This window comes from Erinaceus europaeus, chromosome 8 (assembly GCF_950295315.1).
Source record: "Erinaceus europaeus chromosome 8, mEriEur2.1, whole genome shotgun sequence".
Lineage (NCBI taxonomy): Eukaryota > Metazoa > Chordata > Mammalia > Eulipotyphla > Erinaceidae > Erinaceus > Erinaceus europaeus.
Window position 1 is genome coordinate 19,906,655 of NC_080169.1, and position 27,848 is coordinate 19,934,502.

The window sequence follows — 27,848 nt, forward strand, 5'->3', positions numbered from 1 at the left end:
AATTAAATGTGTTCATCCAGAGAGTATATTACTCTCTACTATATAATAAGCAGTAGTACAACGTGTTCTAGGAAAACTGATGCTGTTATATCTTAGTCTGCTTGCTGTCTGATCTTGAATTTACTAATTATTCTGTGTAAAACTCACTTTCCTCTGCTGTCAAATGATGAAAATACCCCCCCCCTCAGGAAAATGCAAAATAAAGCCTAAAATAGATTTTGTGTATTTCACCAAAGCAAAGGACTCTGGAGAAGGAGGGAAGAGAGAGGCTGGGGATATTTGAGGTCCTAATGCAGCTAATGGAATAGGACCTAAGTTGGGGACAAGAGTGTTTTGCAGACATCTATCATGGGGAGACAAGGAACAATAGTCTTGTGTCAACAACTTTACTGTAAATCATTAACTCACCCCCCACAATTAAAAAAAACTTCAAAGTATTGTGAAAGAAAATATATGTATTATGCTATATTTGCCAAACAGCATAGTCACAGTGGTATCTTTTTAAAGTATCTAGGTCTTAAGTGGCGATTTACAAAGTGATGGTTAAGACACCTAAGACCTTGAAATAAATAAATACAACTGAAGTCTCAGGGTTGTTCTGCCACAGTAATCAGAGCTACTGCTGCCACCAAAGTATTTTTTATCCTCAGCATAACAACTCACTGAGGGAAAAATAGTAGCCTTTAGTACATAAAAGAAAAGCTTTCCTTCTAGGGCCTTATTTATATTTTGCTTTATTAATTACTACTTATACTCTGTCAGGGTCCTATTGGGAAAAAAATCATCTTGAATGGCATGCATATATTTTAAATTAGTTTTTCTGTCTTTCATAAATGAGGACTACTGACTTTTCCCTCTCTTTCTTATTACTCAACTCCCTATAAGTCACCTTCATAAAGACAAGTCTAAACAATATAAACTACTCCTACCTAAAATGTAATTTCAACTAATCATAATCCTAATTTAAAATAAGCACTGGACTGCTTGGAAAGTCACATTAGAGGATACTGATTCTTCAAAAAGCAAAAAAAGAAAAAAATATTTTTGTATTAGTCTTCTAGTGTATATTTTAATAGTAAAAGTGTTCACTTGATTCCTTTTCTCAAATGTGTCTTGGCTATTTATTTACTTTGCAGCACTCTTTGACCTAGAGACCTGCTATTGACTTACTTCAGTTACAGAAGCAAGCCTTTTCTTATTTCTCTCTTCCCCAGTAGTTTCTCCTTGTAGCCAATTTAAAACATAATTTTAAAATTTTCCTTACAGATCTCTAAGCAGGAGCAGAACAAAATGGAAACTTTTGATGGCAGCATGGCAGAAATCTCATCTCGATACAGTGGTGCTCAGGACAGTGGAATTGGCAGTGACAGCGTTAAAATCAGGATAGTGCAAATTGAGCAGCACAGTGGTACCAGTCAGCATCGAATTGCCCGCCCTTCACACCAGTCATCAATTGTAAAAAATCTGAATTTTATTCCTTTTGACATATTTATTACTGCAAGTAGAATCTCACTAATGACATATTCCTGTACAGCCTTACCAAAATCAAAATCACAAGAACTGAAGGATAATGAAAAAACAAGTAAGAGCTCCGTAAATCTCCCAGAAGTTGACTCAGATGTTGCTAAGTCCAGCCAGGCATGTATTTCCACAGTAACGGCAGAAGATCTCCTAGGCAGCAGCATATCTTTCCCATCAAGGAAAAAAATAGGGGTCATCTCTCTTGAAAGTCTACATGCATCCACAAGGTCATGTGCTAGACAAGCTCTTGGTATAACTATCGTTCGGCAACCTGGACGAAGAGGAGATGGTGACTTGCAACTAGAACCTTTTCTCTACTTGATTGTGTCCCAGCCGTCCTTGCTTCTGAGTTGTCACCATAGAAAGCAGCGCGTTGAAATATCCATCTTTGATGCTGTGCTGAAAGGGGTAGCCTCTGATTATATATGCACAGGTAAGAGCCTTCAACTTTACTGGAGCACTGGTGTTCAGGTTGAGTAAGCAACTGAACAGAGAAAACTTTTCTCTATAGATTATGTAAATATACAAAATTTATTTCCCACAGGTGAATAATAATTAAGTAAATATACAGGTTTAGTCTTATACTTTTTTATTTTTTATTTCTTTATTAATTTAATAATGATCAACAAGACTGTAGGATAAGAGGGGTACAATTACACACAATTCCCACCACCAGAGTTCCACATCCCATCCCCTCCATTGGAAGCTTTCCTATTCTTTATCCCTCTGAGAGTATGAACCCAGGATCATCATGGGGTACAGAAGGTGGAGGGTCTGGCTTCTGTAATTGCTTCTCCACTGGATATGGACATTGGCAGGTTGACCCATACTGCCAGCCTATTTCTGTCTTTCCCTAGTGGAGCCAGGCTCTGGAGTAGTGGGGTTCCAGGGTACATTGGTGAGGTCGTCTGCCCAGGGAAGTCGGGTTGGTGTCATGGTGGTATCTGCAACTTGGTGGATAAAATGCAGCAAGGTATAAAGCAGAACAAATTGCTTAATAATCAGGAACCTAAAGGTAAAAAGATAGCAGATTAGATTTGGGGGTCTCCATTTTTGAAGAAACTAGGAAGTCTATTATCTTCCAAGGAGGCTTATTACTTTACTAAATTTTGCCTGAGCCTGACAGCTAACATGCAGGTGGGCTAAACATAATTGTCTGGGGAGATGGTGTCAGAGTTGGACATAGGACTAGAAAGTTGGATCAGGGCAGAGGGAAGCTCCCAAATATGGAAAAAGAATATTTGGGACCCCCACTGAAGGAAGCTTAAATACTGGCTCAGATCCATGAAGCCCTAGTAATGACAAAAAGCAAATAAATGAATGAATGAGTCAATAAATAAATATATAAATGCAATGTAAAAACACATTGTAAGTTATTATAAAATTGGAGATTTCACTGAAAAGACTAAAGAGGTTAGTTGAACTATCTACAACTAATTATTATAAGACGTTAGCAAGTGTAAGTATAATTCAGGCATTTTATTGCAATCAGGAAGAACTAGCTACTAAATGGAAGAGCAGTGAGGCATTTGGAGGAGTTGTGCAATTTAGAAACCAAGGTAGTTCATTCTTAGCATTAAGGAGAACCATTTTATTTGTTATATTAGTGAGTCACAGGATTATAAAATAATAGGGGTATATCTCACATTCTTATATATGCTGTTTTATAATCTTACATAGTTTCACACCACTTCCACTACAAAAGTTTTGTGCCCCTACCCACTGTGCTGATACCATCACAGAGGGAGAAACATTTTATAGGGGCAGGGCAGTAGTGCATATGGTTGAGTGCACATGCTACAATGAGCAAGGACCCTGGTTTCAGACCCCAGTTCCCATCTGTAGGAAGGAAGCTTCATGAGTGGTGAAGCAGGGATGCAAGCCATTCCCCCTCCCCCTCCTCCTTCTTCTCCTCTTTCTCTTTCTCTCTCCTTTTTATCTTCACCTTCCCTATCAGTTTCTCTGTACACTAAGTAAGTAAACACACACACACACACACACACACACCCATTTTACACAGCAGACTTTTGGAGAATAGATGACAGCTATGAGTATCAGGATTTGGTCCAGGGAAGTAGTTTCAAAGGACCCATCAGTTGTTGCAGAAGTGTTGTACAAGTTCTCTGCTTTAGAAATGGGAAACTGCAGTCAACAAGATGTATACACCTTTCCCATATTTGGGAACTACTCTATTCCCTGATCCAGCTCTCTGGTCCTTTTTCTAGCCATGACATCATCTCCCCAGACAATAATTTGGACCCAGTGCATATCAGATTTCAGGCTCAGGGGAAAAAAAAACTAGTATAGCCACAGGCCCTTTGGAATGTAACTAAAATATGACTACTATCTATCTACAAAATGGAAAACTACCCCCCCCAACTCTTCATCTGCACTATTCCAGCCTTTAGGTTCATGATTATTCAACAATTTGTTTGGCTTTATATGTTAACTCTTCTTTCAGCCACCAGGTTCCAGATGCTAGCATGATGCCAACCAGACTTCCCTGGACAGACAACCTTGGAACTCCTGATTCCCCAGAACTCCACCCCACTAGGGAAAGAGAGAGACAGGCTGGGAGTATGGATCCATCGGTCAACACCCATGTTCGTGGGGAAGCTATTACAGAAGCCAGACTTTCCACCTCTGCATCCTAAAATGACCTTGGGTCCATACTCCCAGAGGATTAAAGAATAGGAAAGCTATCAAGGGAGGGAATGGGATACGGAGTTCTGGTGGTAGGAATTGTGTGAAGTTGTACCCCTTTATTCTATGGTTTTGTCAGTGTTTCCTTTTTATAAAAAAAAAGAAAAGAAAGAAAGAAAGAAGGAAAGAAAGAAAGAAAGAAAGAAAGAAAGAAAGAAAGAAAGAAAGAAAGAAAGAAAGAAAGATGGGAAACTAACCAGATTCCTAGGAGTAACCTATGGTTGCTTCCTGCATTGTCTGCCAGCTCTCTTTCCATTGGAATGCTGGAGCTGCCTCACACTGGCTTGAAAGAGCTGATTGTATGATTGTTTAATTTTTAGAGACTTTGAAGGACAGTTGTTAAACCACTGATAGCTTAGATTAGCCATGCTAGGCTGTTAGCAAATACTATCAGTTAGCTCTCTTCTCAGAGCTAGTTGCTAAACATTTACCAGCAATTACTGCCTCACTTTCTCAAACATGCAACTTCAGAGCACTAGAGATGGGAGTGGTTCTGAGAATGTTGATATGAAATGATTCAAGGACACATGCCTATATACTTGATACCTGTTTGGGGGTCCACTTAGTATTGACCAAAATTAAGTGTGAAATTGGGCCAATAAATCTTTATTCCAAGGACTGCCTTTTAAGTCCATTCAAACTGTAATCATTTTCTAGGTAGATGGCTTCAGTAGTTCTACTGAGAGATACACATATTAAGTTCAGGAAACATTAGGGCTCATGTCAACAATATATATTTGAATTACAATTGATTCTTAGTTTGTAATGATAAAGTACTTTTTGATTTTGAAATAGAAACTATGTATATAAGCAAACATGGAGCCAAATTTCAGTAGGTGAAAATAATAAGATATAGTGCATGTGGTTACCACTAAGAGGAAAGAAGATGTGCATGCCTTCTTTTTTTTTGTATTTCTTTTTTTTTTTTTTTTGTATTTCTTATTGGGGTATTAATGTTTTACAGTCGACAGTAAATACAATAGATTATACATACATAACATTTCCCAGTTTTCCACATAACAATACAACTCCCACTAGGTCCTCTGCCAATCATGTTCCAAGACCTGAAACCCTCTCCCCCACCTCCCCACCTACCCCAAAGTCTTTTACTTTGGTGCAATACACCAACTCTCATGTGAGTGCCTTCTAATGAGCATCCTTTGCATAGTATTCCTTTGGATCCCTTTTCTTGCAATAAAACCATCTACTTACACATTTACACTACACAAATTCTTAATTATCAATGCAAAACATGAATTCAGTTATTTGGACAAATCTGTTCAAAAGCAAGTAATTAAAATATACTGGCTTTTAAAAATAGGGAAATTGAAGTTTAGAGAAGTAACTTGTCTAAATTCGTAGACATAACAGTAAACATAGGTAAAATCCAAACTCTAGATTTTCTGGTTTTTTAACCTATATGGATCCCTGGCATAGAAAGAACAGTCAGCATCTGCACTTCAGTAGGACAATAAGAGAGGACAGACATAAGATGGAATTTGGACGGGATGTGCTATATTGTACCAAAGCACAAGACTCTGGGGAAAGGAGGAAAGGGACAGGATGAAGAGTCATTCGAGTCCTGGTATGTCTCCTATACACCAACAAAAGAGAGATGAGAGGCTGTCCTATGTGCTCAAGACTATACTATAAACCATTAACCCCCAATATAATAAAAATAAATTTTAAAAAGAAAGCAACAGAGTCTCAAGGTATGACAAACATATGTAAAGGGTATCAAAACAGGACGGGGAAATGGAGCAGTTGTGCAATCAATCAACCATAGTCTGTGACCTAATTCTAGAAGATGGCATATCATCTTGTATTAATGATGGGATAAGCTTAACAGACAAGCCGTATAATGAGAATGACAAGTAGAGAGCAAGGAAGATCTCAAGTTCTTGACAACAAGAAAGGTCTCAAGTTCTGATCTGCATAGGCGATAAACAGTTTCTAGATACTTTCCTATGGGTATCATTTTCTCATTGTTGAAGTCATTGAAAAACACTAGATATTCTGTAATTTGTTGCTGAAAGTATTTTCAATGCTATGGGGAAAAAAATAGAATCTACATTTCTCAGTCAGCCTCCTTTCTCCCAATCCAGACCATGCAGATGATGCCGTCTCTGTTGAAAAGGGTGAATTTGTACGTGGTGTTTGCATAAGGTGACTACAGAGTGTAGGCTCCGTTAGTAGTATAACAAAGTTGGGTTCAGATGGCAACTATGAAATTGAAGAAAGAATTCATAAGAGTATTTAGCACTGAATCTAGCAAGTAGTAAGCACTCAGAAGTTTGCTGCTGCTCTTCTCTTTCTCTCTCTCTCTCAGTTTTATTTATTTATTAACAAGAAAGATAAGAGGAGAGAGAGAAAGAACCAGACATCACTCTGGAGGATTGAACTCAGGACCTCAAGCTTGAGAGTCCTATGCTTTATCCACTACACCACCTCCCAGATCACCTTCTTCTACTTGTCTTCTTTGTTTTCTCTTACTTTGTTGTCCCCCCCCCCTTTTTAAAGCTCTATTATATAATTACTGAACTAGAAAGCAGAAAGTCAGAAACTTAATACTGGCCCTGCTATTGCTGGAGTGATCTTAATCAGGCAATTGACTTTCTGTTTCTGTTTCCTTATCTTTCTATTTCCTTAATACCATGATTATAATAGACGTCAGCAAAGTCCATTTCAGTTTTATCATTCGACAATTTGGAATTCATCTCCCCACTTTCACTTTTTTTCAAATTTTTATTAGTGACTTAATATTTATCTACAAATTTATGAAATAACTGGGATATAGTTCCACACCATTCCCCCCAGCAGAGTTCTGTATTCCCACTCCCTCTCTGGAAACTACAGCAGTTGTCCCTAGGGTGAGGATATGGGTTCATTACTATTTCATAACTGTCTATATTTATATATATATTTGCCCATTTTTTATGGCTCTACCTTCTCTTCCTTTCTAAATCACCTGCACATACTACTATTTCTGAACATCTTTTTTTCCCTCTTCACTCTCTGAAGCCTGATGGAATTGGAGTTAAGAGCCCTCTGGTATTCTTCTAACACTTTTCTCCCTCTGGGAGTATGGACCAAAATTCTTTATGGAGTGCAGAAAGTAGAAGGTCTGGCTTCTTCTGTAATTGCTTCTCCACTGAACATGGACGTTGGCAGTCTGATCCATACTACCAGCCTGTTTCTGTCTTTCCTTAGTGGAGTAGGGTTCTGGAGAGATGAGATTCTGGGACACATTAGTGAAATTGTCTGCCCAGGGAAGTCAGGATGGAATCATAATGGTATCTACAACTTGGTGTCTTATATCTATAGGGCAGGATGAAATGATTAATGAACAGGAACCAGAAAGTAGGAATGGAGCAGATGAGAATGGGGATCTTAGGGTGGAAAGAAGCTAGTAAGTCTGTTTTAGGTATGTTCCTAGGGGCCTGTGTCTTTAGTAGTTTTTGGTTGAGTTTGATATTAATATGGAGCAGCCTCAAAATATTGTCGAAAATACTGTCAGAATAGATGGTGTTAGAGTTGAGAATAGAACTAGAAAGTTGGAGTAGGCCTGAGAGTAGCTCCCAAACTAGAAGAAAATCAGTGAATAAAATTAACTGTTTACCCTATTGGTCTAATCTAGGGCCTATATATTCATATATATATATTCATATTTAGCACAGGAGCCTGTGTAACCTCTGAGTCCCTGTTGGTACATGGTCACAGTTGGGAACATTCTAGGCTTCACTCACTTCAGGACCAGTCTTCCTGGCAGGGTAAGATGACCCAGCCTCCCTTTGCAGAGTGAGGCAGTTACTGCTTTATAGTGAAGACAAATTCCTAGAGTGGCCTGAAAGAGAGCTTATGATGATGTTCCCGGTGAAAGTGACCAGTGATGGTGGAGAGAGAAATTTATTAGTGGCCTTGGCTCATTGTATCTGTGTGGGGATCCAGGGATTCCCTGACTAGGGCCCCAGGTGACCAACGTTTACTTTCCCAAAAACATTTAAACTGTACTGCTTTGATATCTGGTAGTTAATACCTGTCAATCACTACCATGTCAGATTTATTTTGACATATATATATATATATATATGTATGTATACATACATATACATATATGTATACATATATATATGCTATGTGTGTTTCTTTTTGTTTGTTTACTTTTTCATTGAACTGGAATCTTATGCTGTGATTTTACTGCTCTGGGCTGGTTTTTCTCTCAAAGACAAAAGAAGAGGCATCATAGTAATTCATGTCACTAATCATAGGCCAGGGCTCAGACCTGGGTTGTGCTTAAGGCAAGGCACATACCCTATCTGGTGAGCTATATCTCTCCAGTCCTTGAATTTCTTGGGTCTTTGTGTTGTTATTTGGTTGGTTTTATGAGAACAGTGGTCAGTTCTGAGCTATGGTGGTGCTGGGGATTGAATTTGTGACCTTTGGTGCCCTGGGCATGAATGTCTTTTTGAGTAATTATGCTATCTCCCTAGCCCTTGATCAGCTTTAAAGATGCATTTTTTCTTTTATTACTTTAGTGGTGCATTAATTTATTTGATGTTTTATCAGTAAGTGTTAATGACTTTATTTTTTAAATTGGCTCTCTCAGATGAACTAGTCAAATTCCATTATCTAGAAATACATTCTGTAGCACTTTTGTTTCCTGAAGAAAGCACTGTTCCAAGTCTTTTCAAAAGGATGAAGTAGTAATCATATGGCTAAGAAACTGAAGTGTGAATGTCTGTAATGTTAACATTATAGGAAGGTAGAAATCTACTGTTTCTGGATGTTAAAGTCATTGCAATTTTTTCTTTCTTTCTCTCTTTTCTCTTTTTTCTTTTCTTTTCATTCTTTATTTCTTTTCTTTAATGCAGTGATGAGTAAATCCAGGACCTCAGTCATGTGCAATACTATAGAGCTGCCTTTCTGGTGTTGTGAATTTATTTTTTTATTACCTTTTTATTTATTTATTGGATGGAGACAGCCAGAAATTGAGAGGGAAAGGGGAGATAGAGAGGAAGAGAGACAGAGAGACACCTACAGCACTGTTTCACCACTTACATAGCTTCCCCCCCCCCCCGTGCAGGTGGGGACCAGGGGGCTAGAACCAGGGTCCTTGCGCATTATAACATGTGAACTCAACCAGGGTCCTTGCGCGTTATAATATGTGCACTCAACCACGTGTGCTACCACCCAGCATCCTTACCAAATATTTTTCAGAGAGGAAGGTTAGGAGGCAGGGGAGGGAGGAAATAGAAGAAAACAAACTACTGCTCCGCTATTCATGGAGTTCTCCCTAGTGCTGCCATGTGATCCTAGGGATACAATTTAGGGCCTATAGATGGTAGGCATGAGCCATCTCCCAGACACTTCAGTGTCTGAACTGGAAAGATAAAAGAGGATATCCCATGAAGCTAACTTTAAGAAAGGTTAAGAAAAAATTAAAGGTTCATAAGTTAATAAAGAGAGAGGCAGCATTTTGTTTCAGAGTTCTTGCCTTTCCTGCTGATACTAAATTGGATGCTTTCCTTTAAGACAATTCAGATGACAGCCCACCAGGAACACTTTGCAGCATAGCATGTACACGCACTTCAACGATTGCTCCACTTCATCATTTTAGTTTTGTCAGAGGTTGTTATAGGGATACTGGGTTTTCTTTGTGGGGAACAACAAAAATATTTGACTGTTAAAAAATTAACACAATGTAATTGTAAATGTTGACTGTTTTCTATTCAAGTCATAAACCATTATTAAACGAGCTCATATTCTTTTGTATAGCAAAAAAAGAACAAAGCAAACAAAAGGATTTTATTTCACTCTAAAAAGATTTATCATGTTTAGAGTATAGCTTTCAGAAACTCGCAATTCTTATGTAAATATAAAAGAAACCCTTGGGACAAAATGAGAGAAAAAAAATAAAAATAAAGCTTCCTGCACCCTCTTGAAACCGTGAAGGCTGGATTTCTCAGACAGTGCTTTCATTGGATTTTGGGGATGTTTTGGCCATTACTGTAGGCACACAACTTACTACAAAATTATCCTAGATTTGATGTGCCATGAGTTTGGTACAGCTTGTTCCTGTACTAAGTCTCATAAACTCCCCATTTGTTCGATTATAGAGTCCCAAACCATATAGATTTCTTCCTAGTTACAGCTTATTGTGTAGAGAAGTTATTTCCTTCAGGATGTTCATCTGTGCTCTCCCCCTCTCCCCCCAGATGAATACTGATCTTGCTGTGAGACTTGTTTGAGATTTGGGTCCATTTCTATATGGTGTTTTCCTTGTATTGTTGTGACTTCGCTGCTGTTTGTGGAGGAGGAGAACACCAGTCTTTCATGGGTTTTCAACTGTAAACTGCATGTATGCTTAATCCAGTTTGACTGGCACCAGAAACACTACAATTTAAAAGTAATGGAAATCTTTTCTTTTTCTTTCTTTTTTTTATTTTTCTATTTATTTATTTTGCTTCTAGGGTTATTCCAGGGGCTCGGTTCAGGCTCTACAAATTCACTATTCCTGTGGCCTTTTTTTTTTTTTTTTTTTTTTTTTAGATTTTTTGGATAGGGAAGAGAGAAATTGAGCAGGGAGGGGAAGATAGGGAGAGAGACACCCACAGACCTCTTGTGAAGCACTCCAGGTGGGGAGGAGGGGTGGTGGGGGTGTTGGGCTTGAACTGAGATTCTTTAGTGGGTCCTTACACTTTGTATTATATGTGCTTAACCTGGTGTGCCACTGCTTGGCCCCTCTAGAAATATTTTCTAGTCCATAAACTGAGATGTGTGTGTATGTGTGTGTGTGAACCTTGATACATGGTTTCCTCTGTAGATGATACTGAAATATCTTTCATCTATGAGCACCACTCAGCTGAATATGCCTTTGTCACCATTCAGCAAAGACAACTCCAAGTACTCTAAGGATCGTCCTAATAGGACAGGTATCCCTTAATGATAGTCTTTCATGTATAAATAAAGTTAGAAGAGGAAATCCTATGAAACTCATTAACCCTCATATTAACCTGCTAACTCAGCATAAATAATGTCACTGTATAGAAACATGTATACATGTGTGTTATATACCATTTATATTAAAATGTCTATTCTTTATGAAAATTCTACCCAGGAGAGTTGATATAGGAAACCTATAGTTAAATCTATACTTTTGGGTTTAAAACCCAAACAAATAAAAAATAATTGCTTATAATTTTGAAAGTTTTGCTATTACAGTATAATGCCCAATAATAATTTAATTAATGTAAACCATGCCAGCTGTACCTGTAAGTATAAATATAGTACTTACTGTGCTTTATTCTTCATAATTTAAAAATTAGCAGATTAAAGATTGAATTATCGATGTCAGTTTATTTTATGACCTACAGATGATATTCCATATAATTCAGACAATTATACACCTATCTATGAATTAACATCTATCATTTGAAAAGAGTTAAATGATGTGACAGATGATGCTTTCTCACTTGGAGCAGCCCTTAACAGAAATGAAATCTCCTGCTAGTATGTTCAAACATAGCAGCTGTAATATTGGCAATTTCATTTAAATAAAGATGTATGTAGTTGCTTTTAACATGATCATATTAGTTGTGTTTGTAAATATTTAAAAATTAGTATTTGTTTTGTTTAACATAATGGAGTCCAGATTTGAAATTACCTCATTTCTAGACTATTCAGTCCAAGACAGCATCAAAAAATCACTTTTCTTCTTGTTTGTTTGGGGCTTTTTGTTTGTTTTTGAAGAAATGACAGTGCCATCTGGTAAACTGTGAAGGAATTGAACCATTCTTAGGGAACTTAACCCCCATACTTACTCAGTACAGATTCCATTTTATTAGCCTATCATGTGTGCTAGAAATTAACAAAGCAATTTGAAAGCAATTATTTCTGGCCCCTTGCAATTTCTTAACTTTGTTGTATTTTGCATTGATTTTTTTTTTGTTCACCCCATTGTGATTTTCAAAGTGTCAGCTAAAGTACAGAAATTAAAACTGTTTAGGATTTATTGTACAGAGAAAAACAGATAAAAGCATACTTTCTACATAGAGCAAAGCTATCCACAGTATATCATTACATTAATGCACTTGCTGCATTAAAAATGTAATAGGTATAACTTAAGGTACAGGTTAGAGACAAGGATAGGAGGTCCAAGTTAGAGACAAGAATAGGAATAGAGTTCAGTAAGAGCTCAAGATATAGAGTCTAATCCCAACTCTGCTACTTAAAGCTATGTGACCTTGGGCAAGACACTTAACCTGTCTAAGCCTTATTGCCTTATTTAATGTGAGAATAATACAGGTAGCTATATTCTTCTATTGTCAGAAATTTTGAATATCGTATAAGGCATTCTTATCTAAACATAGTACAGAGGACTCAGTGAATGTTAGTGTTATTGTTCTTTATATCATTCTTGTTAATATCTTTATACTGACTTAAAATAGTGATGGGAACTGTTCCCCTCCACTCACATAATTTCATTTCAATTAGAGCTATTGTGTAGCTTGAAATTTTTTCAGTTACAGTAATTGGCTTCTTTGCCCTTTTATAAATAGGACTGCAGAAATGTGCCAAAGACATTTGAGTAAACCAACAGTTGGAAAATCATAAACTGGCTCCTTACACCTCATAAATCATATCTTGATTTCATTTAGTTATTGTGACTTTCAGAGAAAGATTGAATTACATGTCTCTTTAGAATTAAAGGTTTTCCTAATGTCCCTGGAAAGGCTTCAAATTAACCTGTGACTTTCATGTCATAATGACCACAACTTGAGCATTTATCTGAAAATTTAGCTGCTGGGAACATTTCTTGCTGACCGGTAATGTGAAGTGGAATTTTCACTTTGACAGAGATTAGCCAGTTAAGTAGGTCTCCAAAATGAGAAGCACTGTGTGCATCACTCAAAATTGTGGCGAGAAGGTTAAATAGGAAGTGACCCAGCTATTGGGAGGAGGATTAATATGTGGGGAAGAATATTGGAATAGAAATCAAAATTCTAACTTTTAAACTTGACTTTAATGCTAAGGCTCTTTAAGAAAGTCAGTTTCTTGTTGTGTTAATCTATCTCTAAAATGAATCTTATAATATCTAGTGATTGTAATAATATCTGATGTCTGTAATCTAACTCTGAATGATATAACGTTTATGAAGTACCTTAGAGTTAAGAAATAATTGTTCAGCTGAAAGTTGGAACTTCTGTAGGGTTTTTTTGTTTGTTTGTTTGATTTAGTTTTGTTTTGTTTTTAATCGCTATGGTTTCCCCGCTCCAGGCTGACTTTTTCAAATATGGGGAAGGGAGCAGGGAGGGGCCACAACACCCAAGTTTTCTTCAATGTAGTAAGGGCTACCCTCAGACCTGGGGCACACACATGGCAATGCAGCACATTATCTAAGTGAGCTATTTTACTAGCCTAGAACTTCTGTAGATATTAGCACAGAAGGGAGAAGAACTTCTTTGGGGGACCTAAGTAAAAGATTAGTATTTTGACTCATTTAATACCAATTTCTATCATCAGTAGTTAGTTAAAATAAATGAAAAATGAGAATCCTCATTTAAAGATGTTAAATTAACTTTCAGTGTTACATAACCCAGACTTTCTTAGGAACAGAAAAGAGGTTTGCACTTGGGTTTAAAATAATCATCCTCAAATATGTGACTACTTTGTCACACACATGACCCATGTTCTAGCTTAGTGCCCAGCACACCAGAGAAGGATTTGGTGCTGTGATGTCTTCCCCCACTCTTTCTTTTTGTCTGTTTTGTTTTGCCTAAAAAAGTTGGTTTGACGTTCTCAAACTACAGTGATGGAACTGATAGATTGTGGCAGGATGGTTCCGTGTCACCTTCTCTCAAACACCTTTACACACTTCCAGCCCACCCCCCAACTCCTCCCTCTCTTTGAGCTGGGGAACTGACTCAGTCAGCAACAGAGGGTGCATGAGCAGCAAGACCCTGGCTTCTAACTCTGGCAAATTTTACAAACAACAAAACAAAACAAAAGGTTAAAAAAAAAAAGAGGGGACCAGGCGGTGGCGCACCTGGTTAAGTGCTCATATTACAGTGCACAAGGTCCCAGGTTCAAGCCCCTGGTCCCCACCTGCAGGGGGAAGACTTCACGAGTGGTGAAACAGGACTGCAGGTGTCTCTCTGTCTCTCTCTCTCTCCCTCTCTATCTCCCCTTCCCCTCAATTTCTCTCTGTCTCTATACAATAATAAATAAAATTTAAAAAAGATTCTTCTAAAAAAAATGAGGTGCTAATGTATACTAGTACACAGTTTTTGTTTCTTTTTTTATCAATCTCCCTTTTCAGTAATTTTAACTTTTTGTTTGCTAGGTTGTTGTTGATTTTTTTGTTTGTTTGGATGTTCTAAACTAAGCTTATAAAAAAAAATCATAATGGTTGTTTGCTATTACAGTGCTGGTACTGAAAAAAAAAGAAGCAATCTTCCTCAGATATATGACTATACTTTTATAGGTTATTTTTAAAGATGTATTTATTCATTTATTTATGACTGTATTTTACAAGTTTTTTTTTTAAAAAAAAAAAATACTTATTTACATATAAGGAGAGGAGGAATAAAGCCAGGGCATCACTCTGGAACATGTGATACAGGAATTAAACCTGGGGCTTCATGCTTAAGCATTCAGCACTCTACCCACTGTGCTACATTACTTTTAAAAATCTTTTATTTTTTAGTTACTTAATATTTATTCATGAAACTATGAGATAACAGGGGTATAATTCGGCACCATTCCCACCACCACAGTTCTGTCTACCCATTCCTCCCATTGGAAAGTGTAGTTGTTCTCTCAAGGTCACAAATGTAGATTTACTATTATTTCTGTAACTATCTCTGTTTATATATATTTGCCCTTTTTTTTTTCTCCAGGGTTATTGCTGGGCTCGGTGCCTGCACCATGAATCCGATGCTCCTGGAGGCCATTTTTTTCCTCTTTTGTTGCCCTTGTTGTTGTAGCCTTGTTGTGGTTATTATTATTGCCATTGATGATGTTGTTCGTTGTTGGATAGGACAGAGAAAAATGGAGAGAGGAGGGGAAGACAGAGAGGGGGAGAGAAAGATAGACACCTGCAGACCTGCTTCACCGCCTGTGAAGCGACTCCCCTGCAGGTGGGGAGTCGGGGCTCGAACCGGGATCCTTACGCCGGTCCTTGCACTTTGCGCCATATTTGCCCATTTTTTCCTATGGTCCTGCCTTCCCTTCCTTTGTAAGTCACACCTACGTATTGCTGCTTCTGGTGGAGTTGGAGCTCAGAGTCCTCTGATTGTCTTCCCTTAACATTTCTCCTTCTCTGGGAGTATAGACCAAAATTCTTTATGGGGTACAGAAGGTGGGGGTTCTGGCTTCTGTAATTGCTTTCTCACTGGACATGGACATTGGTAGGTTGGTCATACCCTCAGCCTGTTTCTGTCTTTCCCTAGTAGGGTAGGTTTCTGGAGAGATGAGGTTCTGGGGCACATGGGTGAGGTCATCTGCCTAGGGAAATTGGGATGGAATCATAATAACATCTGCAACTCAGTGGCTGAAAGGAGTAAGATATATATAAGGCAGGACAAAATGATTAATGAACAGGAACCAGAAAGTAAGAATGGAGCAGATGAGAATAGGGATCTTAGGGTAGAAAGAAGCTAGTAAGACTATTTTAGGTATGTTCCTAGGGGCCTGTGGCTTTTGTAGTTTTTGCTTGAGTTTGATAGTTAATATGGAGGTGGACTAAAAATATTGTCAAGGAAGATGGTGTCAGAGTTGAGAATAGGGCTAGAAAGTTGGAGTAGGGCAGAGAGTAGCTCCCATACTTAAAGAAAATCAGTGAATACAATTAACTACTTACCCCATCGGTCTGAGCCAGATATATTCATATTTAGCACAGGAGATTGTGTAACCTCTGAGTCGTGGATCTGAGCTAGAAGTCTGTGGTCACAGCTGAGAACACTTTTATGTGTTCTTGTCACAGGACCAGTGTTCCTTGAGTGGCAGAGTAGGATAACCCAGCCTCCCTTCAGAGAGTGGATAGTCTGGGCTACATTACCATATTTTTAAAAACTGGATGGGTTGCACTCTATATATTTGCTTCATTAAATTTTAATAAAGTGCTATCTTATAAATAACTAGCATTCGAATATAACATGACAACAACCAAACAGGAAATAAATTGAGAATACAACAGAAAATAAATTGAAAGGAATTTCTTGGAATGATAATTTACATTGTATCTACTTTGTCATCAGGTAGAAAGAATATGTCTTCTGCTAGCATGATATGGAAGGCTTGGAACACAAGAGCCAGTAGATACTAATGATCATGTATCACAGCAGCCACTTCACACTGTCCTTTCCTCCTTCCTGTTTACAGCCAGGAAATCTCTTCCCTTTCCCACAACATAAAGAGCAGAATGCATAGCATGGGAAAACGGACTCATAGGCTTTGCCTAATGTTTGGTTGGATATTATCAAGGATATGACTTCTTGGTGGATTTTTCTGTCCTAATACTGAATTGTTTCTGTGTTTGACAGATACTGGTAGCTTTACAATTTAATTTTTAGGCATCTTAAAGGGTGTGATGGGCATATGCTTTTTTCTCATATTAAGGAAAGATAATGGACTGGGAGTTAGCTCACTTAGTAACAGTGAACACACAGGATTTGAGCCCTTACCCACTACAGGGGGCTCTGTGACACAGGTTTAGACTTCATGAGTGGTGACACAGAGTTAGGGTGGTGCTTCTTCTCTGTGTTAGGATATTTCTTCTCTCTTTCCATCTCTCTCCCTGTCTCTGTTTTATGAAAAGTGGGGCTGGGAGCAGCACCGGCCTGCAGGAAGCTATGGAATCACGCACTTACAAAAAAAGATTAAATATGTTTAGATTAAACATACCATGAAAGGAATAAAGAAAAAATATAAGAAACCCAGTAAGTCTGTAGCTTTGCCCTTTTACACATCCAGTGGCCAAAAGGTGACTGTTCAGATCTTTTATTGCAAGCATGTGTACTTAACAGCCATTGTGCACAGCCAGAACCAAGTACAGCTATGAACGTGAAAGAGGCCAATTGGGAACTTTAACAATATCATTTTCATAGATAGAGGCAAATAAATCTTCCCAGAGGGCAATAGAACCTTCCAAAATGCTTTCCCCTAAATTTATTCAGGTTCTGTTTAGAAACACCTTGGTATATTCTTGACTGGACATAAATAACTAAATGACTGACTATCTTGGAACATTTTGTCAGTGACGTGAAAGATGAGCAGGGATGGAGGGAATGTCTACGCTTTGTGCGGGACTTTAATTTCTCTTTAGATACTTACCTCCTCCTCATTATGGTAACTCTTGACTCTGTCTAACCTTTCTTTTTAAAAGAAAGCTATGTAAAAGTGAGGTGTTGGTGAACCGAACTGTGTTTTAAGTCTTAATTCAGTTTCTTCTTTGTGTAAAAGTTAATTACACCCAAGCGCCTTTGTAAAACTAGTCTCAGCTCTAACTTACAGTTGTTTAAAAAGAAAAAAGAAAGATAAGGAATCTACTTGCTTACGGATTACTTAATTCTTAATTTTTTGATTCATTGCAGGTCCGATGTTTTATGGAGTGGGAAAGAAAGTAGTACTGTAATTTTAATAATGATCAGAAGCAAACACAGGGAAACTGTCAGGTCTATAGTTTCTTTTTTTTAGTATTTATTATTTATTCCCTTTTGTTGCCCTTCTTGTTTTTATTGTTGTAGTTTTTCTTGTTGTCGTCGTTGTTGGATAGGACAGAGAGAAATGGAGAGAGGAGGAGAGAAAGGTAGATACCTGCAGACCTGCTTCACCGCTTGTGAAGGGACTCCCCTGCAGGTGGGGAGCCAGGGGCTTGAACCGGGATCCTTAAACGGGTCCGTGTGCTTCGCCCCAAGTGTGCTTAACCTGCTGCGCTACCGCCCGACTCCCTGGTATATAGTTTCTTTCCCCTTTTTTGGCTGGTATGCAAAGATGGAATTCAGGGCTTCCTATAAACGAATCTTGCTTCTGTCTCTGAGATACATCCCTGGCTCTATAATTTGAGGTCTGTAATTTCTCTTCATTCAGAAATATTTAATAGAGGGTTAGATACCATAATGGTTGTGCAAAGAGACTCTCATGCCTGAGGCTCCAAAGTCCCAGGTTCAATCCCCTGTATCACCATAAGCCAGAGCTGAGCAGTGCTCTGGTAAATATAAAAATAAATAAATAATAAAAACAGGAATTTTAATAGGACATTGGAATATGGTGGCTAATATTTCAAGCCTTTGTACTTTTTTTTTTTTTTTTAGTGAAATACAGATAAGCTTACCAATTTTTAGGATCAACTTTGGTCTAACGGACAATTTCTACTAATAAGCAATTTTTTTTTGCCTTTTCTAATTTCGGGTCTGTGCTAAGAGTTTTCAAAATTAAGAAAGCTAGAATGAATAAACAAGTAAAAGGCATAAACTGAACATATGCTATTTTTTTACTTAGTTTGTGGCTAAAGTAGTGATTCATGGCAAGTACCTTATAAACCATGTCACAGGCATCAACTAAACATTCTTGGCAACCCCATAAGTAAGTACCCCTACTTTTGAAACAAAGAAACTAAGACCCAGTGAAGTTAAAATGAACTTTATTTAAAGTTTATTTAAAACAAAATGACTTTACCCAGATCTTTGTACCTCAATAATTTATATTCTTATTACCCTACATTTTCTTCTGTGCGGTGGTTATATAAGCTGTTCTATAGCATAAAATATGAGGCGGCTCCTATGAAGCTAAGGGGGTATTCTGTAGGTCTTAATCCAGTGACAAACTGTTTTACATATCTTTTCTACAGGTCATTATCACATCACCTAGCAATTGTTCTTTTTTATTATTATTATTATTAGTGATTGAATATTGATTTACAAGATTACATATCAACAGGGGTATAATGCCATACTGTTCCCACCACCAGAGTTCTGAATCTCCAATCCCACTCTTGGAAGCTACAGCAGTTTTCCTGAGGTTGCAGATATGGGTTAACTATTATTTCAACAACTACATGTCTATATTTGTATATAATTGCCACCACCCCCCCCCTTTTTTTTTTTTTTACAAAGGTCCCATCTTCTCTTCCTTTCCAAGCTACACATAACCCTGTCACTACATCCAAATGTCCTCCCTTTTTCCTCTTCTCTCTCTGGTTCCTGATGGAATTGTAGTTCAGAGCCCTCTTATCTTCTTCCTCCTATCACTTCTCCCCCACTAGGAATATGTATCAAAATTGTTTTGGAGTACAGAAGGTGGGAGTTCTAGCTTCTGTAAGTGCTTCTCTGCTGGACATGGATGTTGGCAGGTTGATCCATACCCCCATCCTGTTTCTGTCTTTCCCTAGTGGGGTAGAGCTCTGGAGAGGCAAGGTTCTAGGACACATTGGTGAGGTCATCTGCCCAGAGATCATGATGGAATCATGGTAGCATCTGCATCTTGATGTCTGAAGGGCTGAAAGATATAAAGTGGGACAAAATGGTTAATGAATAGGAATCAAAAAATAGAAATAGAGCAGATAATATTAGATGTCTTAGGGTAGAAGGAAACTAGGAAGTCCATTTTCGGTATGTTTCTGGGGGCCTACAACTATCAAATTTTTTTGCTTGAATTTGATAGCTAACATGGAGTTGGACAAAATATCATCTGAGAAGATGGTGTCACAATAGAGAAAAGAGCTAGTAAGATGGATTTGGGCAGTATTCTTGAAAAAAAGATCTATGAGTAAAATTGTTTATCTGATCCACGGTGAGAACTTGTGTGACTTCTAAGTCTCTATTGGTCTGAGCTTGCAATTCACGGCCACATCTGGGAACATTGCAAGCTGCACTGATTTCGGGACCAGCCTTCCTCGAGTGGCAGAACAGGGTGACCCAGCCTCCCTTCAGATTCTGGGGCAATCCCTACCTTTGCTGCTTTATGGTAAGGCCAGCTAAAGGGCTTATGATGATGTTCCTGATGGAAGTGACCATTGATTCACCTAACAATTGTCCCTGAGACTTCATTAGAATTTATTTAACTACTACTCATCAGTATGACAACCCAGTATACCTAGAGCAAAAAAAAAAAAAAAAAAAAGCCCAGTCTCTAGGTGTAGACACTAGTTCTGTGGAAACTTGGGATAAGCTTAGACTCATTAGCTGTAGCAGACATGAGTGAGCTTATAACCCGTAATAACTTGGTCACTGAACACTTCGCAAAGAAGTGAATAAAAATTACAGTCTATTATTTATTTAAAATTAACAAACAGGATCCTTCTGGACTTTCTGGAGACAGAAGCCAATCTTGAGGTTATTTTGAATACTATGTCACAAAAGCATTAATTTCATGTTTTAGAACATAAAAATGTTCTAAATGTTATCTAAATGTTCTGTGTTTTTTGTTTTTATCACGCATGCTCTAAGAAGGAAAATTCAGTGCAATATTATGTCAGAGCAAAGAGTTACTAAAATTTAAATCTATAGTAGTTCAGGACTACATTAATTTTAATTATATCTCATCAGTAATGCTATCATTAGTGTCAACAAGATTGGAAGTAAAAGCATAGGACAATTTTTAAAAGTTCCTTATAATATTTAACAAAATTTTCGTACCCAGAATTACAAGCAGCAACAGGAATAGATGAATATAGCAAGAAGCTCATATTAGCAGTAGATTGACAAATATTTTCTTACTGAATTAAGTATGGTTAAAGTAAGATAAAACGAAAGCTTATTCATCCGGGCTAATTCTCTTATTTCCAATTAGTAAGACTGTGTGTAGTGACAGATGTGGATAATGAGACATAGTGTATTATCATTTTGCACCCTGCGGCTACAGACAGACTATGACCCACATAGTCAATGACTGCCACCTCTCCAGATTCAAAGGAGGTCTCGAAACTTTACATCAGGCTCAACCTGATGCTGTTGACTGGCTACGGAAGAAGGGCAAACGCTAGAAGAAGAATCATTTTGCAATAATATATGCAATTATTGTATCATTACATTGCACATCTGATACTAGTAGAATGTTATATATGTTATACACCTCTCTTTAAATAATAGAAATTGGTCCAGCAAGATAGCTCACTTTGCTATGTGCATGACCCCAGTGTGAACCCAGCCATACCACATTAGAGGAAGGCTCAGTGCTGTGGTCTCTTTCCCTTTCCTCTCTACATTCTATGCCTCTAAAATAAATGAACAAATTAATAAATAAAATAAAATAAAATATTTTAAAAATAAATTATATTCAGTAGCACAAGTTTATAAGAACTCCTCATCAGGAGAAAAATTAGTTTCCTTGATGTTATTCTATATTTAAGCTAACTTTCATTTTCCATGGAAATATGAAAGAGAAAAGTTACCATGAGAAAAATGAACTAAGGGATCAAAAACATTTTGACTTTTACCTCCACCATAAAAACTTTTGTATGGAAAGTTTATTTGCCAGGGGAAAAAGCTATTGATCTAACTTGGCTTTCTGTCCTTCCTTAGCCAATTTACATGTAGAGGTATTCTTTTTTTCTTCCCCCTTTTGTTGCCTTTGTTGTTTTTTATTGTTGTTGTAGTTATTGTTGTCATTATTGATGTTGTCGGATAGGGCAGGAAGAAATGGAGAGGGGCGGGGAAGACAGAGAGGAAAGAAAGACCCCTACAGACCTGCTTTATTGCCTGTGAAGCAACCCCCCTGCAGGTGGGGAGCCAGGGGATCAAACCAGGATCCTTACGCCTGTCCTTGCGCTTCGTGCCATGTGCGCTTAACCCACTACACTACCACCCTACTCCCACATGTAGAGGTAATCTTGAGCATCACAATGTCCAAGAGATACCTGACTACTGACTCTACTGTAAAAGTCATTGCTAGAGAAGGCAAAATGAGGGAGAAAATCACAGTGGTGACTATACAGTGGTGACTATACTGTGGACTGAAGTCTTGCTCTAGAACTCTGTATAGTAAATATTAAATTTTTATAAGCATTCTTATGGAATTAGGTTTTTTTCATAATTCACATTTCTTTATTATGGTAGGGGAAAAAAGATTTTATTCTCAATGATGGCTAGCACTTAGAAAAATCTGGTGTAAAAGTAACTAGATTTCCTCCTATATTTATTACTGTAACATCAAGATTACAATGAGGAAATTATCATCTCATGAAAAATCTGTGGGAAAATGTCTTCTCACTGTGACCTTAATAAAAATTCAACTCAGTTTTGAAAAAGAAATATCCTGCCATGTAGCAGAGCAATAATAAAACTTAAGTTTGTGCCATTAAGTTGTTCTATGAGTTTGAAAAGCATGTCTTTTTGTTAAGTGGAAGATTGCAAAGAAAATAAATGAGTTCATTTTCAGAGTTTCATTTCTAGTTGACTCCACTGATCCACAGTGTATTATATATAATTAAAATGTTAAGTGAAGTTATACTTAAATCTGTGAATCTTTGTTAAGGGTTAAAAATAGTAAGAATGAGCTACACTAGAAAACACTGCTTTTATCAGATTCAGAGGAAGACCTCCCAAGCAGTTAAGTGAAGTAAAGATTTTGTGAAGAGAAGAGCAAAGCACAACGAACACAATCTGAATCATCTATAAAGCCAATTATGCTTTCTCCATTTGGGACATACATGTAATTCATCTTATCTTTGAATGTTCTTTGTGACAAGATATGATAGATAATCTTTTGGAGACCTGGTAAATACAGGAGTAAAAACAAATATTGTCAATAGCAATGTCTTTTTCAAGAGAATTCTGAGTGGATAAGATTTATGGCTATGAACTGTTTGTCATTTGTTCTGGCCAATTTTAAACCCTGTATTGCTTCTCATAAGTTAGGACTTTCTCCTGTTAGTTAGGCATAAGGACCACAATATAAGTGTCTTTATTAAGATCATCCAGAGTCTAATCATTTTGAGAGCTTCTTATACTCAAATAGGTTTTTGCTAACGTTGAAAAAGAAAACTAGTATAGTCTTAAGATTTCAGTATGAAACCGTCATCCCTAATTGTCATTCCATTTGTATTATGTTGACAAACTCCTTTAATCTTAAATTAGCTGATGCTTTTCAGCCACACTGACCTTGAAGAATGTTGAATAGAAGTTCTGTTTTCTAGATCTAATGATGGAATTAAGGCAAAACCAAGTTGAAGATACTAGGTTGTTAGAAAAGTCATGATGTGTTTTTCTGTTTTTCTACACAATAATGCATCATGACTTTTCCTACAGTCCTATAGTATAGAATGTCTAAAAGTTATACAGTTTATAATTTAGCTGTTAGGATGTAAGGGACCAAATTGCAGCTTACAGACTTTAGTTGTTTCTTTGGGATCCTAACATATTTATACAGTATCACTGCTGCTTCATTTAACCACAGTGACCACCAGAATATCCAAATACAGATTTTAGCCAAAACTATCATTCACTCAGCACCCAACAACAATGCAGTGTGTATTTTCCTATCCTAATTTCAATTACTCTGATTCTCTCTACCCTCTATCATTAAACCATAATAAGAATTGAGAATTATAAAATTGTGTCCCTCAATAGATTCCCCAGTCTTTCACTTTTGCTTTACTTCCTAATTCCTGTTCTGTTGCCATTGCCTTTATTTTATCTCCTATTGAGTATCTCCCCTTCTGGTTGCTCCAGTATAGACTCAGGCTGGTTGTCAGATGACTAGTCCTTATAACTAGTCATCTAGAAGAAGAGGTAACCTACACAAAACCTTTCTGCCCATGAATTATAAAACTCTCGTTGACATTATCAAAATCTGCTGCACCCTGAAGCCTATGCTGTGATAAAATAAGACAATAAATATCCTTTCAGGTATCTTTTTTCTTTCTTTCAATTTAATTAATTAATTACTTTTTATTATTTTATATTTTTCCCCAACCACTGCTTAGCTCTGGTTGATAGTAGTGCTGGGGATTGAACCTGGGATCTTTGGTCCCAGTCATTTTACATTGCCCGGCCTTTTATTTTAATTTTTGTAAGTGCTTTATATAGTCTTAATTTTATTTAGTTCTGAATATAATTCCATAGGTCAGTATATGCCTAGGATCATCCAAAATTATGATCACCCTCTAGTAGTATTTTTTTTTCACTTTAAAGTGTGTATACAGATAGGTTTTTCACATTTTAATTTGCTAAACTTATAATCTTTTTTCTGTTTCTTTGATTTCTTAAGTTGTTTTGAAAGCCTTTTGTGCCATGATAAGATAGCCACTCCCTTCGATTTATCAGCAGCATAATATTCTATGCAGTATTCACAGCATAATCATAATTTAAGCTGTCATTTGCTTAGATAGTTATATTTATTACTATAGTCCCAAGATTTTTAATTTTTCAAATAATGGCACAAAATCCGCTTTTTTGGACTATGTGTTCAAGAAAAATACGATAAAATAGAATATTATAACTGGTCTTTTTGATTACAAGGACATAAATATTTAGAAATTGATTAGAGGTACCAGAGATATCTCTGTATTTCCCTAGGTTGCCATCCCTGCCACGTACACAGACTAAGGTTGAGCCCCAGCGCTACATGGGAGATGCTGTAGCATCAGAAGAAGCTCTGACACTGTGGTGTCTGGATCTCTACCCCCCCCCCCCCCGCACACACACACCCCCTTACCCCTCCCCCTCTTACTATCTTTCCTTCTCTCTCTCTCTCTCTCCTGAGTAAAAAAAAAAAAAAATAGTGAAAGTGATGAAATTATATATGTGTGAGGCCCTGGCTCTGCAAAATTACAAAAACAAATTGTTAGACATTCATTTTTCAGTCCTCTGCCTAAGTAAAAATGCTGTTTGTACTTTTATTAACCATGCATCCTCCTCCCACATGAAAAATATTGTCACCTTTTTAAATTTATGGAAATCAGAATAATAAAATGTTATTGTTTGATACTGAAGCATTTTTCTGTGCTTCGTGAAATGATTTATTCCAGAGAGATTAAGCAGTTAAAAAAAAAATTAGAAACACTTCAAGAAACTGTAGGACATAATAACAGATGGATACATTCATAAAATAAGGTAATAGGGTTTTCCTATCATTTAGTATTTTTAAACAGTAAGCAAAGAAAAATGACTTAGTGTTTTGTGGAAGAGAAATTCTAAATGTTCAGTAAATTAAAATATGCTTACCTGTTTTTATTAACAATTATCAAGACAAAATGGCTGTCTTGTGTCAATACATCTAGTTCTTGATTCTGTTAAACAGTTGTACAGATTATCATTATTTCTTTCATTGGACATCTGGATTGTTTTTCGTGTTTTACTGTGATAAACAGTTCTATAGTGTGTGTGTGTGTGTGTGTGTGTGTGTTATACAGACATTATCAGGTTTTTTTTTCAGTTTTTTTCAGTTTTTTTTTCAGTCTGAAAAGTGAAAATTATATTTCAAAATTTTATTTATTGCTAAGGTTTGATAATTTAATACTTATATTTTAAGTGTTTGAACATTTGCTGCTCATATGAACTGCTTCTTTGTTAATTTCATTTAATAACTGATATTTCTTCTACCAAATATTATATTGTTATCTATATTGGTTGTAACTCCCTTTCTCTCTGACAAGTTTGAATCCCACAAATCCTATAACTTATTTTGCTTATCATCCTTAGTTTTACTTACTGCTTAAACACATCATATTAATACTTCTACATCAGTTTAATTCATCACTGCTCATTTGTATTATTTGCCTCACACATTCCTGTTTTCCCTATTGGACAGTTTTTTTTTCTCTCTAGAGTATGTTCTCCTTAAAATGAAGAAGCATGGCTCCGTGTTTAGATCTGACACATTACTCCTTAGGTAATAATAGCTACTTCCTGATGATGAATGTATGAGTGAGACCTTAGAAACAGACACTCAGGTCCTGACAGGCTAGGCAGTTTCTACAAACTGATTATAGGTCCTACCATCAACAGACCTTTATTATCCTTTCTTCAGATCTGACCATTTTATTTGAAGGAAAGTATAGTATAGTGTTACTATGTAAGAGATCTACTATACGTATTCTCACTGCTTTAAATTCACTGATCATATAAAAAGAAAAGAATGTACTAGCCTAGTGTTTGATCTTTACCACATAGATCTAACGTCACCATCAATTGCTTTCAGTATTTTCTTTGAAATCACAAAAAGGTTTATGTGTGCCAAATATCATAAGGATCACATGATAAGGTTAAAAAATACAAATTCCAAAGCAGAATTTATACGCTCAGTTCACATATGACAGTAATACTATGTAACCATATGTTGAATATAATACACTGTATATAAATGCTATTCTTGAAAGCAATCCAATCAATAAAACTTAAAATAAATAACACTTTAATAACACATTTCAAATAGTCTGAAAAATGGAATAGATGGACTCTATGGCAAGAACATCTCTATAAAATTGACATTCAGAGGCCATTAAAGTACAGAGTAAAGCAAACTTGAAACAAAAAACCATGAATAGAAGTTTTTTAAAAGCCTACTGAAATATATTCCAAGATACAAGATATTTTAATGAAAATTGTGGATTGTCAAACATTAAAAGGCAAATTTAGCTTATTGTCACCATAAACTATAAATAATTTTAAGAAATATGTTCAATATTAGTGTCAGCTAGATACACACACACACATACCCACACACCAAGAGAAAGTGAAAAAAATACTATAGTATATAATAAAAGTTAAACAGAAAAAGTCAAGTTTTAGACATAATTGGAACTACTGAAAGATTGGCCCATTTTTATCATTAAATAGTCTATGAGAAAGCTACTGAAGTTAACTTCAAAAGCCTAGCAGTAAAATGTGATTGTAATGTCAGTAAAACACTGAAACAGATCAAATAACCCCTAAGTAGTCCTAATCCACTGCATCTTTGAATGTGTATGTGCCTTTTTAAAAGCTGTTGTTATAGTTGCCTTTTTTTCTTTTATTTGTTTCCAACATACCATTTAAAGAATTTAAAAAAATTAAAAAGAATCCAATAAATTCAATTGTTAAGTCAGAAACTCAGAGTCAGAAATTTTTACCTTAACCAAAGATTATATCAGCTAAGTTTGAAATTTCTTTTCCTTTTGGGCCTGATTTTGGAAAGCATGCTTTATTACTTTACCTTGTTTGGAAAGAGCTGCTTTCCTTAACAAGTAGTTCAATAATATATTTCTACTATATGTATGTGCTATATATCTTGTATGTCTACAAACAATTGTCTCAGTTAAGGTTTTTTTTCTTCTTCTTTATCAGTTTAAACTTACACCAAAACGGGATGTATGTGACGTATTTAATTTCAATTTTAACACCTTAGATCCTGGGAAAACTTTGCCTGAAGCTCTTGATTACTGCACAGTTTGGCTACAGACAGTACCTGGAGAAGTAGACACCAAAAGTGGTATACCACCGTCCCTGGTAACACTACAAATTAAAGACTTTCTTAATGGACCAGGTAAGAAAGTTGTAATTCAAATGTGCATACACTTTCTTCATGTGAGTATGACATGTATGTTGGATCTGTCAGTAATCTTAGCATGTCTTTCCAAAGATAAATAATCCATTTGTTTTCCACAAATGTATTCTTTTCTGGCTACCCAAGCAGTGCTACTATGAACA

General features: G+C 36.6%; 1 protein-coding gene across 1 annotated transcript in view; it reads left to right on the forward strand.

Moving 5' to 3' along the window:
- VPS13B (vacuolar protein sorting 13 homolog B) overlaps positions 1-27,848 on the forward strand; it is a 634,327-nt gene that overhangs the window by 398,540 nt on the left and 207,939 nt on the right. Inside the window, exons 33-34 of the mRNA XM_060195774.1 lie at positions 1,267-1,954; positions 27,547-27,684. Coding sequence (XP_060051757.1) covers positions 1,267-1,954; positions 27,547-27,684 — 826 coding nt within the window. The remainder of the gene's footprint in view (positions 1-1,266; positions 1,955-27,546; positions 27,685-27,848) is intronic.